The sequence below is a fragment of the Saimiri boliviensis genome, chromosome 15 (assembly GCF_048565385.1).
Source record: "Saimiri boliviensis isolate mSaiBol1 chromosome 15, mSaiBol1.pri, whole genome shotgun sequence".
NCBI classification, from domain to species: domain Eukaryota; kingdom Metazoa; phylum Chordata; class Mammalia; order Primates; family Cebidae; genus Saimiri; species Saimiri boliviensis.
The window spans coordinates 57,819,209-57,835,590 of record NC_133463.1 but is presented as its reverse complement, the minus strand read 5'-3'; the positions used below and the strand labels follow the sequence as shown (position 1 = coordinate 57,835,590).

The 16,382-nt window shown below is 37.9% G+C and overlaps 1 protein-coding gene across 11 annotated transcripts in view; it reads left to right on the top strand.

The window, feature by feature from the left end:
• The window catches only part of RSPO2 (R-spondin 2), a 255,326-nt gene that overhangs the window by 186,420 nt on the left and 52,524 nt on the right, over positions 1 to 16,382 (top strand). For all 11 annotated transcript variants that reach the window (XM_074387050.1, XM_074387049.1, XM_074387048.1 and 8 more), the window contains 2 exons: positions 365 to 508; positions 2,966 to 3,154. In XM_074387050.1, coding sequence (XP_074243151.1) covers positions 365 to 508; positions 2,966 to 3,154 — 333 coding nt within the window. The remainder of the gene's footprint in view (positions 1 to 364; positions 509 to 2,965; positions 3,155 to 16,382) is intronic.

Genomic DNA, 16,382 nt, shown 5'->3' with positions numbered 1-16,382 from the left:
CATTGTAGGCCTTTTGAGGGCAGACAGATTTCAATAGTGGCAGCAAATAATTTGTAGAAGGAATATTTTCTTTTTCTTCATAATTTTTGTTGTAATCCAATCTGGAGATTAACAACATTTCTGAAAGTTCTCATGCTGCCTGGGGCCCTGGGCTGGCATCCTCTCTTCGATTATTGATGTGGTAACATGTTTGAAGACACAGGAATGATTTAGAATGAGATGGCACTAAAACAAATGAATTAAACAATATTTCTCTGACCATGAGTATTTCAAATGGGCTAGCCAGTGAGTTTATAAACATTTTATTTGTAAAACAAGTACATTTCTTTGACATTTTCTTTTTTCTCTTTAAAATTGCTTTTAGGATGCAGAATAGAAAACTGTGATTCTTGCTTTAGCAAGGACTTTTGTACCAAGTGCAAAGTAGGCTTTTATTTGCATAGAGGCCGTTGCTTTGATGAATGTCCAGATGGGTTCGCACCATTAGAAGAAACCATGGAATGTGTGGGTGAGTAGTTTTTAATGTAACTCTCTCTTTTTTTTTTTTTTAATGTAACTCTCAAACTGAGACTTTTAACAGCTTTTCCTTGAAAATAGGCATGCTGGATATATTTAAACTAAAAAACAAATTGGTTCTCTTGTTCATCAGAACTGAAAATTACATTCTTTGCTGACTTTGAGTTAAGTATCATGACAAATTGGACAGTCTCGTATCTTGGTATAAAATTTGCTAGTTGTGCATTTGCTAGGTTAATCTACTTAAGTGTTGACTAAGTTTTTTTTAAATCACCTGCGTAATACATCCATTTCTTAATAAATTATTAGTAACTGTTAGAGAAAAACATTTTGTTTAGAAGAAAATTTTTCAGCAATACCACGTGAAGCAACTAATTTATTGCTTGTGCTATGTGTAGAAATTCCAGAGCTGCTTGCTTAGCTGTTTGTGTAAACGGAAAAGAATTGAAATTATTTGTGCCATATTTTGTTGATTATTTGTTACAAATGCATTAAAACAATTTTACTAAATTTCTATACCTAGAATGCATAATTTAATAAATATACTATTTGTGAAAATGGTAATACAGGTTTTATAAATTTTATATCTTCTGAGTGTTAGTAAAATACGTTGGCATTTTTATACCACTGATTGAAAGGTAAAGATCTGTCAGTGGCTACATTATGAGGAATCTCTTAATCTAATTATGGATATATTGACAGAATTTCATTTGATGTTATATATCTGATATGATATACAACACAGCTATGTGTTATAGACTTTACATCTCTTAAAATGGAGACTTAGAAGAAAATTGACAACGTTTTTCTATAAAAATTTTAAAGTAGTCTGTAATTGTACATTTGAGAGCTTTCAGAGAAGACATTTAAGTAGTTTTTGAAGAAATAGGTGCTTTCATGTTTCTACTTATGTGCGAGTTAATACATTTATATAGGCACCACAATTAAAATAAGAAAGTCACTAGAATAACATATTCAGAATGTTGAATTTGCTTTTGAGAGGCAGGACACACACATTACAAATGTTCAGTGGAAATGCTGAAATCCTTAACTACAAACATATTATAAATAGAGTCTGATGCATTCCTTGAATGAAAAAATCTTAATTGACTTTGAAAAGTCTAAGAAGCAGCTGTGATACCCAATGATGTCTAGAAGGCAGAAATATTAATGGTATGCGGACTCTGGGCCTGAACCCTCATTCAGTAGTGGGAAGAGGAGTTTTAATGGTGAAGTGGTTGAGGAGGTTTAGCTTTGTATACCTTTATCCTTGTTTCTCTTCTCCCTCTCTGGGAAGTTGGGGGTTAGCATTTTTTCTACTATGTGGACTTAACATGGGGGATGCTAAAAGCTTTTATGTATGTAGTAAACACATATATTTTAAATGACTGATCACATCTGTTTAGTTTTCAAACTGTAGTAATGTACAGCACCAATATGGGGAATAAGAACTGTGGTCTCCAGACACCTGTTGAAAGAACAGAAAAAATCAAAATGCAAAGCAAGCTCCCCGTATTTCTCACCAAGTGCTTCCAAAATTAAATACATTTGTGAGTTTGGTGGAGGCACATTCAGAATTAGCCTGTAAAATTTTGTCTTCTGTCGTGATAGGAAATAGTGTCTTCTACTTTAGGTTTCAGCTGTTGACTCTTTTAAAAGTTACACATTTCAGTGTTATTAGAACTATTCATAACAGCAAAAACATGGGATCAACTTAAATGTTCATCAGTGATAGACTGTATAAAGAAAATGTGGTACATATGTACCATCAAATACCATGCAGCCATAAAAAAGAATGAGATCAAGTCCTTTGCAGGGACATGAATGGAGTTGGAAGCCATTATGCTCAGAAAACTAATGCAGGAACAGAAAACCAAACACTTCATGTTTTCACTTATAAATGGGAGCTGAATGATGGGAATGCATGAACACATGTAGGGGAACAACACACACTAGGGCCTGTCAGGATGGAGGTGATGTGGGGAGGGAGAGCATCAGGAAGAATAGCTAATGGATGCTGGGCTTAATACCTAGGTATTAGGATGATCTGTGCAGCAGACCACCATGGCACACTATTACCTGTGTAACAAACCTGCACATCCTGCACATGTTCCCCGAACTTAAAAGCTGAAGGAAAAAATATAACTGACCAATAGCACCCTTTGAAAACTGAACTGAGACAAATGGAAAGTAACAGCTTATCAATTACTTAAGGGACATTGGGTTTTTTGTTTTTGTTTTTTTGATAGAAATACCCTATGGTTCAAAAAATTAAAGTTCCAAAAGGCAATTATAGGTCTTCAAGGGCTGTACCATTTAATTTTTGGTATCTGAAGGCAAGGGGAAGGGGGAATGAAGGAACCCTGCTATCTAAATTTGATGTCGGTGAAGCAAATGGATACTAACTTACGTGTTTGTGTTTTTTTCTTTTTCTAACCATCTTTACTAGAAGGATGTGAAGTTGGTCACTGGAGTGAATGGGGAACTTGTAGCCGAAATAATCGCACATGTGGATTTAAATGGGGTCTGGAAACCAGAACACGGCAAATCATTAAAAAGCCAGCAAAAGACACAATACCGTGTCCAACCATTGCTGAATCCAGGAGATGCAAGATGGCAATGAGGCATTGTCCAGGAGGTAGGTTCGGACATACAATCACCACTGTGCACTGTGTGCTTTCTGAGTTCTCCCCCTTTCTACCCACCCTGCCTTCCAAAAATGATTATCTATGAAGGAAGTCCGATAATATTGGTGAGAGGATAAAGTTTTGTTGTACTTATTTAAAAACATGCTTCAGCTGTGATAAATACTAAGTGCACATTTTATTACTTTCATAATACCTTAAGCATAATTTAGGAGAGTACCTTAGCAACGAGCTTTCTAAAATGAGATTTCTAAATGTGTTGTAGTGGCTTTTTCTGCAAATGTACCATAAAAGCGGGTCCTTACGAAATCAGGCCTTTGCAGATGTTGCTCTGAGGGAAAAGCGGCCAACTTTCAGTTGAGAAGAGTTTAGATTAGAAAGGTTTATGGAGTCTGTAAAATCATCTGCGTCGTTACTAGTTGAAGATGACATCTTAAAATAAACTCGCCCAAACACTGGGAGGAATAAACATTGTCTTAATGTTACCACGATTAGCTGTTTCTCTGTGTTTTGATGATAATTTGTAGAAAACAGCTACTGGTATGTGTGTGTTTATTCACATCTTTGTAGTAATTGTGCTGATTTGCAGTAATTATTCTGTAATAACAGGATTAGGTCCATTTAGAAATTGGAAGAGTACACAGCTGAGGTGCTGGCCGACACGGAATCAGTAAGTTGAAATGCAGGTCTGAGCCCTGTCACTGCGCTGTCCCTAAAGCAGTAATCACTGGGTCACATTTATTTTATCACTAGTAGATGCTACATCACCATTTGCTCAAAATAGAAGAGCAAAAAAGAAAGTTGTGTTTGGAAAACTGCTCTGTAAAATAATTATAACTTTTGTTTGCCTTCATTCTGTTTTTTGGTTCATAGCTTTTCAGCTTTATGACCAAAGCCCAGAAACAGAATATATAACTGCTTAAAAATGGTTTATAACTGTGTTATGCTGCCTCAGAGAGAGTGTCTATGATCCATGGATAAAGACAAAACTTTTAAGACTGGAAGACTCCAGTTGGCCTTTGAGAACTATTAGATCCAGATTCGGAAGCTACTATTAGGAAAGCAGCTTTTCCTCTTGAATTAGTTTTGCTTTTCCTTACTGGATCTTTGAAACAAACTTTTTGTGGGTCTGCTTTTCACTAACAAGGATGGTTTTGTTCACTTAAACCAGGTATTTTTTGGTCAAAATATAAGAAAATATTTTCTTAAAAACTAATAAATCACTTCTTGGATAGTTGAGAACATTTAAGCTGCAACCTTCTCCCTAAAAACAAACTTGATGTATTCAGGTATTGAAAATAAAGACTTTCTTTGTTGTATATTGTTTATATAACTAGCCCCTCCCCCATTCCTCTTCCAGCAATGAGGTCCCCCAATTGTGGTTTACATTAATAGCAAAAATTAACCTGAAAATGCTCCTATAACAAACACGCTTATATGTAACAAGAGCCAACACATTTCCCTTTCTTCCAAACCCTTTATTTTGACGTAGTCTCAGTCTTGCTTGAGAATTTTCTAGATAACAGCTAGATTGTTAACCATAATATTTATTGCATTTGTATTTTTTATGTTATCAACAACAACATACTATCTTAATAAAATACAACTTGATAGTGTCAGCAGTTTAAATTACGCCAAAACAAATGCTTATGTATCATCTGCTAATCTCCGTTTGACAAGCAAACCAGTAACAGACTTGATTTAATTCTTACTGAAGTTTTACCAAGTTTTACTTATTAGGTAAGACTAGCTATAGCTCTAATTCTTGCATCTACATTTTCAGTTTAATCAAATCCATTTTTATAACCTTTAAATAAGTTTTCAACATTATATTAATTTTTTTACTGTTTTATTAAAAGGAAACTAAATATAATTGTTGAGAGAAATGGCAAATTATTCTGTAACAAAGCAACTTATATTTACAAATGTAGGGGATGAAAACTAGAAAATTAGCTTTGTAACTCGAGCACGTATTGATAAAAATTGGCATAACTTCCTGAGGAGTATCCCACCTTGCCTTAGGTGAGAGAGGGAAAAGTTCCTTTTTTCAATAGGTCATGGTGACTAATGGAAGAATGGAGAAGAAAGCCACTTTATCCCTTTTTACATCTTGATTTGATTTCAGTGATCTGCTGTGACAAACCATGCAAAAATGTAAGTCGTAATCAGGTTGGGAATACAGGCATTTTTAAGATCTTTGCAACATATGTATGGATTTTTCTCCTGTTGGAGCCAAGCTTAACCTGATTGCACACAAACGCAGTCTTAAGCTCCTTCACACTAAAGCAGCAGCACATTAGAATCAGCTGCTTTCGATTACTGAAAGGCATTAAGTTAGAGGTCAGTGTAATGGTATAGTCATCACTATGTATATAAGATATTACATTGAAAACTATTAAATATGAAAACATAAATGGCTTTAAGAGTTTTTAAAAAAAACAGTGTAATGCTTAGCCTAGTCTTTCCTTAACTATCATATGCTTATTTGCTTTCTTTTCTTTTTTTTTTTTTTTAAAAAAAAGAATATCTGGAAATATCTTTAGCAGATTGATTTACACTTGACGTACTCAGTGTTCATTCCCAAACTTTTCCTTTAGATCAGTTATCTTGTTCTTTCATTTTTGATAGCATAACCTGTAAGGTTTCCTGGGCTTTTCCAACAAGTCATTCTTCAGGGTCCTGGTCTGTAGAGATATCTGGGTCCCTACATCCTGTCAACTCATTAATTCCATGAGTCCTGACAAGTCACTTAACCTCTCTTGGCCTCCATTTCCTCATTTTTAAAATTGAGGGTTTGTAAGGTAGGTTATCTCTGAGGTCCTGTTCTGTTCTAAAATCTGATGATTTTAGGATTAATTGCCAAAAGATGCAGGCAAGTTCTGTGGCTGTCATATGAGGTGAGGAAGAGACTTTGGAAGGCCAGGAGCATAGTTTCACAATGAAGGATCTGAACACTTTCCCAGTAGCTGTCCCCCTGCAGTTGCCAAGCCTTCCACATCCAGCAGCTTCCAGCTTCCTGCTTCAGGAAGGACTCTGCTTTGGTCCTTCAAAGATTAAACAAGATTCTTTTAAAATCTGTGCATGACCTGTGACTTAGCTACCAATATAGCAGAAGTATCTAGAATGACAAAAGGGAGCATAAAAGACCATGGAAAAAAGAGAAAGATGGAGAATGAATGAGAGAAAAAAATATTGTATAGTGAGTATAGGAAACAAGTGAAAAAAAGAGTGAATTACTTGAAAACAAAAGCTGTACTCATTGCAGATATAACTGTCTCCATTCCCTTTGCCCTCTCTCCAAGTGTACTAATTAATAAAATTAATCATATTGGGACTAACTTATGAATATATAACCTGAAGCTTTAAGTGGAAAGAATTTCAAGTCTGGGCCATGTCATACATTAGGAAATCTTAATACAAAAGTATAAACATGTTTTTGTTATATGTTTAAATGATACATGGAAGAACAAATTTGTGGTTGCTAAGGTTTGTTGTTGGAGGATGCTCATGTACAGGACAAAATATCATCTGTAGGTGGCTGTAGTCTTCTCCTCTTTCACAGGATGTACCAACATCATGATCTCAACCTGAAAATATTCTGTACTATCTGTATGGGACTCTTTTCTTTTTTGTCAAGCTCCATCACAACTTATTTTGTTAATTTACTTCATCAGATATTTGTCAAGCACTGCTATGTGCCAATCATATATCTAGGCATGGGATTGCTCAGAGTCCTTAGCTTTTTTCTAGCAAGAATAGCTGCAATAAAGAAGTAGATGAGTGTGTTTAATCTCATGTGGAGACAAGGGCTGTGATAGGGAGGACAGGGAGCTAATGAGTGGGTCAGTATATACTATGTTATGTAGGGTGATCATGAAAATTGAGGGTTACATTTGATGAGAGATCTAAATGAAGGAGATATTTTGAAGCTCTAAAGGAAATTATTTTCAGAGAATCCTTGATTCTTCTGCCATATTTTAGGGAAGAGGAAAGAACTGAACTCAGTGGAGGCTCTGATTGGTCCAAGGTGATACATAACAAGTTATTAGTGGTAGAACCAAGAGAGTAGGACCATCATCTTACTGCTTAGAAAACCTGTTTTCCTGTGCTTTTTCCTTGGTCTTTATGATAAAGACCTAAGATAAAGCCATGGTTGTTCAACATTAAAGTACCCAACTTTTAACTATTTCTCCCTCCATGCAGAAATATCATTTTACTTTTGCTCTACAAATGCTTTTAAACAACATAGCACCCTGCTATCGCCACCCCTTCCAATTTGGAATCACTGGTGAAACATATCCCAAAGGGCACTGCATCAAGGCCAAAGTGTGGAGCCACTGGCTTTGCTTTGATTCAGCTTCCCCTGTGAAAGCCCTATTCTCCTTTAGAGTCATTGGGCCTTGGTTGGCAGGGGAAAAAATGTGGCTTCGATTGTGGTCGCCATCCTTAATCTTTCAAAGCCCGCCCTCTAGAGGAGAGTGCTTTGTGTGGAGCCAAACCCAACAGTCGTCTCTGACCATTCTCCTTGGCCTACACAGAAGCCCTGGGTAACCTGATCCCATCCTCACATCAAACGGCTCTGTACCCAGCATAGTTTTTTCTTTCTGACGCATTTCAACTATTGGGCTCAGAGTAATTAAGGCGATGGTTTAGCATATGCTGGGGTAGCTTTTTGAGTCTTTTGCTGATGGCTGCCTCAACTCATAGCAGTTCTTTAAGCTTCAGTCACATTTTGTTAGTACTGGGCTAAAATTTAAATATGAAATGTGCTACTGTATGCTATTTTAATTTTATATGCTTTTTTTTTTCTTCAAAAGTGGTTCTTGGTAGGAAATGAAGGAAAATACAAATTTGCCACTTAGAACCTTAATCTCTGGAAAAATCTACCTTTTAAAAGGTAATAATAAGACTAATCTACGTTTTGTGTATGTGTGTGTGTGTGTGTGTGTGTGTGTGTGTAACTGACAACAACATGTGGACTAGGTACTTCATAGTATAACCAAAGATGGTTGTAGATTGTGATAGATTAACCCTGGAGCAGGAAATAAGCACATTTTTCAATGGGACAGGGTCAATAACATATGCTATGCACATATGTTCTATATTTCTCTACATTTTGTTTACCTTTGAGTTGCAATTTATGTGGTCTGCTTTATACATGTCACCCTAAAGCAGGTGTCCCCAAACTTTTTACACAGGGGGCCAGTTCACTGTCCCTCAGACCATTGGAGGGCCGCCACATACTGTGCTCCTCTCACTGACCACCAATGAAAGAGGTGCCCCTTCCTGAAGTGTGGTGGGGGCCAGATAAATGGCCTCAGGGGGCCGCATGCAGCCCGCGGGCCATAGTCTGGGGACGTCTGCCCTAAAGAGTAGTTTGGAAGAGAGGAGATAAGAGAGAACCTCTTTTCTTTTAGAGTTTGTCAAGAATGTCTGTATTAAAATTTTTATGTGAAGAAGAGAGCATCTAAAAGGAAATTCTTATTGCCTTTCTGTTTGCTATGCTTAAAGTGTTATGGTGTCTCTCTGAGAAATAAATGATTTGTGTTAGTCATTTTAAGTTAAGCAAGTTATACTATTTTCCAGGTACTCAGGGTACCTGGAAGCTAAATGTAGTGTTTGTGTGTGTGTGTGTGTGTGAGTGTGTGTGTGTGTGTGTGTTTTAAGGGAGTATAAACTGGGAGGGTTACCCATAAGTAGCCACTCTAAAAATGTTAATGTATTATTATTAAGTTGATGTTAAACAAAGATCCACTTGCCTCCAAACATCCCTTTCAGTAACTGAAGTGTCTGAAATTCCTGCTTCAGGGGTCTTAACAGACTCTTAAGAGGAATCCCTTTTCTCCCCCAAGCCCATATATTAATATTTTTATTCGTTTCCTGAAAGTGGGCAGAGGACAATAATTGGCACCTGGTGGTGGTGGTGGTAGGTTTTCTTTTCATGGAATGATTTCTTTCAGATTTACTAATTCTCACATACTGGAGGGTAAGGGTCTGAGGAAATGCACAGAAAAGGGGGCTCCAAATTAAGTACAGTCTTGGGCATATACATAAACACAAACATAAATATAAAGGGGTGAAAAACACTCATAACATGAGGGCTGAGGGGGTGGACATGAGACAACTTCTTGTCTCAGTTTCATTTTGAGCCAATCCTAGTGCCAGCCTTGCTTGCCAGAGGAGGCAGGGAGTGAGTGAACTAGAGGAAGAAGCCTCACCTTTGTGCTGTTCTCTGAAGCTTCCCATCTGGAATCTCTACCAGCCCCATTTCAATGTAGTCTGGGGCAGCACATACTAGTCTCTTTTATGGGTACTTGTAAAAAGAATTTCTCAACTACATATGCCACTGAAGACCCAAATTTCTATGCAGTAAGCTACTCTTATGGTCATGTAAAATATATAAAATGATTTTTACAACACTCCAAAATAAAAACAACTTTAATAGGACACACATGGTGTCATTGGTATATATTGTCCCTCCTCCATATGAAGACTCTTTTTTCCCTTTTATAAGATAAGAAAGTCTTAAGTAGAAATGCCCTAACCATTTCTTAGAATAACTTATTCTCAGCCGGGTGTGGTGGCTCACATCTGTAATCCCAGCACTTTGGGAGGATAAGGCAGGCAGATTCCCTGAAGTCAAAAGTTTGAGACCAGCCTGGCCAACATGGTGAAACTCTGTCTCTACTAAAAATAGAAAAATTATCTAGGTGTGGTGGCACACACCTGTAATCCCAGCTACTTGGAAGGCTGAGGCAGGATAATCTCTTGAACCTGGAGGCAGAGGTTACATTGAGCAGAGATTGAGCCACTGCACTCCAGCCTGCAGGACAGAGTGAGACTCTTTCTCAAAAACAAATAAACAAACAGACAAAAACAACTTATTCTCCTCATCACCTCATCAGATACTTCTCTGGAATCTTTAAATATTGTTGATAAAAAGAACAGTCAGTGTATATGTGCCATATTTTCTTTATCCACTCTATCATTTGATGAGCATTTGTGTTGGTTCCAAGCCTTTGGTGTTGTGAACAGTGCCACAATAAACACACATGTGCATGTGTCTTTATAGTAGAGTGACTTAGAATCCTTTGGGTATATACCCAGTAATGGGATTGCTGGGTCAGGGCATGTCCGGGGTGAGGGGTGGGGGGCAGGGGAGAAATAGCTTAGGAGAAATACCTAATATAGATGATGGGTTGATGGGTGCAGCAAATCACCATGGTACACATGTATATCTGTGTAACAAACCTGCACATTCTGCACATGTACCCCAGAACTTAAAGTATAATTTAAAAAAAGCTGTTGGGTTGCTCATTTAGATTTCCTGTAATACTTCTCTAGCTACTAGATTGAACTAGAGCTGTGTGTGTAGATAACCTTCATGATCAGAAGACAAACACTTTAATGAAAAGGATGACAGAATTTTACTAAAATCTCAGCATGTTTCATGTTGTCAGCATATAGAAGTAGTTAAAATTACTTTGTGTAACAGGTGGCAATTTTTTTTGATGAATTTAACCTAAAAATGTTAAGGCAGTAGTTTTTGCTTTACAACTGACCTGTTAATATGATATTCAGACCTAATGTTACTTTGTATTAATATTATCTTCTTGGAGATGATCCAAGGTGGCCAAATAGGAACAGCTCTGGAGTGCAGTTCCCAGCAAGAATTCAGAGGGTGAGTGATCACCACATTTCCAAATGAGTTTTTACTGCCCACAGACCAGGAGATTCCTGGGCAGAAAGGCACCATGAGTCTCTATGACTATTTCAGCTAGTGCAGCAGGTTTTCCCCACATAAAAACTCACACAAATCTGGGTGGCCATTTCAACTGGTGCCTGGAATGCCTGGGAGACGGAGTTGCCCATTCAACTGAAAAAAAGGGGGCTGAAAGAGGGAACCAGGTGATCTGGCTTGGCAGGTTCCACTCTCACAAAGACCAGCAACTGGAAACACTCTAGATTGAGAATTTCACAGCAAGCACAGCTGGAGCAGGACCGTACAGCTCTGTGGGGTGAAGGGCATCTGCCATTATGAGGCAGTCCACCATTACCGAGACAGTCCGCCATTTTGAGGCAGTCTGCCATTACAGAGAGAGTCTACCATTACTGAGGCAAACCGCCATTACCGAGGCAGTACTAACTATACCTCTATAAACAAAACTGCAAGAAAGTTCACATAGTAGCTGGGCAGAGCTTACGGCAGCTCAGCAACACCTCTGCTGGCATACTGTGATTAGGCTACCTCCTTGCTGGACATGACATCTCTGAAAAAAGGCAGCAGCATGTCAGGAACTTATAAATAAAGGCCCACCTTCCCCGGACAGAGCACCTGGGGAAAAAAAAGGAGGTTATGAGTTCCACTGCAGCAGACTTAAACATTCCTGCCCAGCAGCTCTGAATGGAAAAATGGAGCTCACAGCTCAGCACCTGAGCTCCTATAAGGCACAGACTGTCTCCTCAAGCAGCTCCCTGACCCCTGTATATCTAAAGGGACATATCATAAAGGAGACTCAGGCTGACATAAGGTGTGTATCCTTCTGGGACAAAGATAACAGAAGAAGAAACTGGCAGTAACCCTTACTGTTCAGCAGCCACCACAGGTGATCCCTAGGCAAGCAGGGTCTGGAGTGGATCTCCAGCAGTCCTACAGTGGAGGGGCCTGACTGTTAGAAGGAAAGCTAAAAAACAGAATGAAATAACTTCATCATCAACAAAAAGGAAGTCCACTCAGACCCCATTCAAAAGTCACCAACTACAAAGACCACAGGTAGACAAATCCACAAAGATGGAAAGAAAATAGTGCAAAAACGATGAAAATACCCAAAACCAGAATGCTTCTCCTTCTCCAAGGTATTACAACTCCTCACCAGTAAGAGAACAAGACTGGATGGAGAATGAGTCTGATGAATTGACAGAAACAGGCTTCAGAAAGTGGATAATAGCAAACTTCTCTGAGCTAAAAGAACATGTTCTAACCCAATGCAAAGAAACGAAGAACCTTGAAAAATGATTTGACAAAATGCTAATGAGAATAAACAGCTTAGAGGTGAATATAAATGAATTGATGGAGCTGAAAAACACAACATGAGAACTTTGTGAAGCATACACAAGTTTTAATAGCCAAATCGACCAAGCAGAAGAAAGGATATCAGAGATTGAAGATCGACTCAATGAAATAAAATGAGAAGGCAAAATTAGAGAAAAAAATATAAAGAATTGAACAAAGCCTCCAAGAAATATGGGATTATGTGAAAAGACATAATCTACATTTGATAGGTGTACCTGAATGTGATGGAGAGAATGAATCCAAGCTGGAAAACGTTCTTCAGGATATTATCCAGGAGAACTTCCCCAACCTAGCAAGGAAGGCCAATATTCAAGTCCAGGAAATACAGAGAACACCACAAAGATATTCCTCAAGAAGAGCAACCCCAAGGCACATAATTGTCAGATTCACCAGGGTTGAAATGAAGGAAAAAAAGCTAAGGGCAGCTAGAGAGAAAGATCAGGTTACCCACAAAGGAAAGCCCATCAGACTCACAGCCCATCTCTCAGCAGAAACCCTACAAGCCAGAAGAGAGTGGGGGCCAATTTTCAGCATCCCTAAAGAAAAGAACTTTCAACCTAGAATTTCATATCCAGCCAAACTAAGCTTCATAAATGAAGGAGAAATAAAATCCTTTATGAACAAGCAATTGCTGAGAGATTTTGTCACCACCAGGCCTGCCTTACAAGAGCTCCTGAAAGAAGCACTAAACATAGAAAGGAAAAACCAATACCAGCCACTCCAAAAATGTACCAAATGGTAAAGAGCATTGACACAATGAAGAAACTACATCAACTAATGAACAAAACAACCAGCTAGCATCCAAATGGCAGGGTCAAATTCACACATAACAATATTAACCTTAACTTCAGGCCAATATCCATGATGAACATTGATGCAAAAATCTTCAATAAAATACTGGCAAACTGACTGCAACAGCACATCAAAAAGTTTATGCATCATGAGCAAGTAGGCTTCATCCCAGGGACACAAGGCTGGTTCAACATATGCAAGTCTATAAACATAATTCACCATTATAAACAGAACCAAAGATAAAAACCACATGATAACCTCAATAGATGCAGAGAAGGCCTTTGACAAAATTCAACAGCACTTTATGCTAACAACTCTCAAGAAACAAGGTATCGACAGCATGTATCTCAAAATAATAAAAGCTATTTATGACAAACCCACAGCCAATATCATACTGAATGGCAAAAACTGGAAGCATCTCCTTTGAAATCTTGAACGAGACAAGGACTCCCTCTCTCAGCACTACTATCCAATATAGTATTGGAAGTTCTAGCCAGAGAAATTGGGCAAGAAAAAGAAATAAAGGATATTAAATTAGGAAAAGAGGAAGTCAAATTGTCTCTATTTGCAGACAACATGATTGTATATTTAGAAGACCCCATTGTCCCAGCCCAAAATCTCATTAAACTGATAAGGAACTTCAGCAAAGTCTCAAGACAAAATCAATGTGCAGAAATCACAAGCATTCCTATACACCAATAACAGACTAAAAGAGAGCCAAATCAAAGGTGAAATCCCATTCATAATCGCTACAAAGAGAATAAAATACCTAGGAATACAACTAACAAAGGATGTAAAAGACCTTCTTCAAGGAGAACTGCAAACCACTGCTCAAGGAAATAAGAGAGGACACAAACAGATGGAAAAACATTCCTTGCTTATGTTTAGGAATAATCAGTATTGTGAAAATGGCCATACTACCCAAAGTAATTTATAGATTCAACGCTATTGTCATCAAGCTCCCTATGACCCTCTTCACAGAACTAGAAAAAAAACCACCTTAAACTTAATATGGAACCAAAAAAGAGCCAAGACAATGCTAAGCAAAAAGAACAAAGCTGGAGGCATCATGCTGCCTGATTTCACACTATACCTCAAGGCTACAGTAATCAAAACAGCAGGGTACTGGTACCAAAATAGAGATATAGACCAATGGAACAGAACAGAGGCCTCAGAGGTAATGCCACACATCTACAACCATCTGATCTTTGACAAACCTGACAAAAACAAGCAATGGGGAAGGGAGTACCTGTTTAATAAATGGTGTTGGGAAAACTGGCTAGCCATGTGCAGAAAGCAGACACTGGACCCCTTCCTGACACATTAAACTAAAATTAACTCCAGATGGATAAAACACTTAAACATAAGACCTAACACCATAAAAATCCTAACACCATAAAAACCCTAGAAGAAAACCTAGGCAAAACCATTCAGGACATAGGCATAGGCAAGGATTTCATGACTAAAACACCAAAAGCATTGCTAACAAAAGCCAAAATAGACAAATGGGAGCTAATTAAACTCCAGAGCTTCTGCATAGCAAAAGAAACAGTCATTAGAGTGAACCAGCAACCAACAGAATTGGAAAAAATTTTTGCAATCTACCTATCTGACAAAGGGCTAATATCCAGAATCTACAAAGTACTAAAACAGATTTACAAGAAAAAAAGAAAACCCATTCAAAAGTGGATGAAGGATATGAACAGACACTTTTCAAAAGAAGACATTTATGAGGCCAACAAACATATGAAAAAATGCTCATTATCACTGGTCATTAGCAAAATGCAAATCAAAACCACATTGAGATACCATCTCACGCCAGCTAGAATTAAGGTGATCATTAAAAAATCTGGAGACAGCAGATGCTGGAGAGGATGTGGAGAAATAGGAACACTTTTACACTGTTGGTGTGAGTGTAAATTAGTTCAACCATTGTGGAAGACAGTGTGGCGATTCCTCAAGGACCTAGAAATAGAAATTCCATTTGACCCAGCAATCCCATTACTGGGTGTATGTCCAAAGGATTATGAATTGTTCTGTTATAAAGACACATGCACACATATGTTCATTGTGGCACTGTTTACAACAGCAAAGACCTGGAACCCATCCAGATACCCACCGATGATAGACTGGACAAGGAAAATGTGGCACAGGGTGTTGAACAATGAGAACACATGGACCTAGGGAGGGGAGCATCACACACTGGGGTCTGTTGTTGGGGGGACTAAGGGAGGGACAGCAGGAGTTAGGGAGTTGGGGAGAGATAACATGGGGAGAAATGCCAGATACAGGTGCTAGGGATGGAGGCAGCAAACTACATTGCCATTTGTGCATCTATGCAACAATTCTGCATGTTCTGCACATGTACCCCAAAACCTAAAGTGTAATAAAATATATTTTAAAAATATATATTATCTTGTGTTTGAAGACTTTGGAAACTAGGGACAAAATAGTTGAGCTCATCAAGAGACTTTTAATAACTGATGCTGTGTCCATATATCCTGTCCATTTCTCAAAGGATTTAGTGATAATGTACAAAGACATAAGATAACATGGTAAAACAATACCAAAATATAAACTATCAAAACCAGGAATAATTTAAATTAGAATAGGAGCTTAGGCTGAAAAACAAAATAGGCTATTTGGATCTATGTTGGTTGAAATAATTGAGCCAAAAATTTGATTTTAGATTCACTACCACACAAAGGGAAAAAGTAGACATGGTTCTGTGTTGGTTTAAAATACGTGATTAATTAAAAAATAGCTATTTATTAGCTTTTAGAGGGGAAAATCACATATATATGTATCTATGCACAATACATATTTACACATGTACATGTACACACATATATGAATACTTCAATTTCAGACATGTTAAAGTGCACATGTGTTGGGGAAAGTTAGTATGACTTACGGAATTGAGGAAGGTCTCACAGAAAAAGAAAATAGCTCAGCAGGGGGGAAACACTAAACACATTTCTGCAGTATTAGACTTCTCAAATAGGGAATCGTAAGGTGGATGATGTCCTTAAAACATCCACATCACATCCATGCTTCCACAAGGAAGAAAGCAGCTTGGTGTTTATACCTGGATGAAAGCTGAGGGTGTGATTATGACTTGACTCAATAGTGGCATGAGTAATGCTGATTCAGGACCTATCAATTTAAAGGGTACAGTACAGGTTTGCTGGTGTATTGCATAATTGTGAAAGTTAGCCTCTTAGTGTAACCATCGACCAAATAATGTACATCGTATTCATTAGTTCCCATTTTTTACCTCCCAACTTCCCAGCTTCTGAATCTCTGGTTTCCAAACTCTGAGTCCATGTTTACTGGTTAGTTAGCTCCCACTTGTA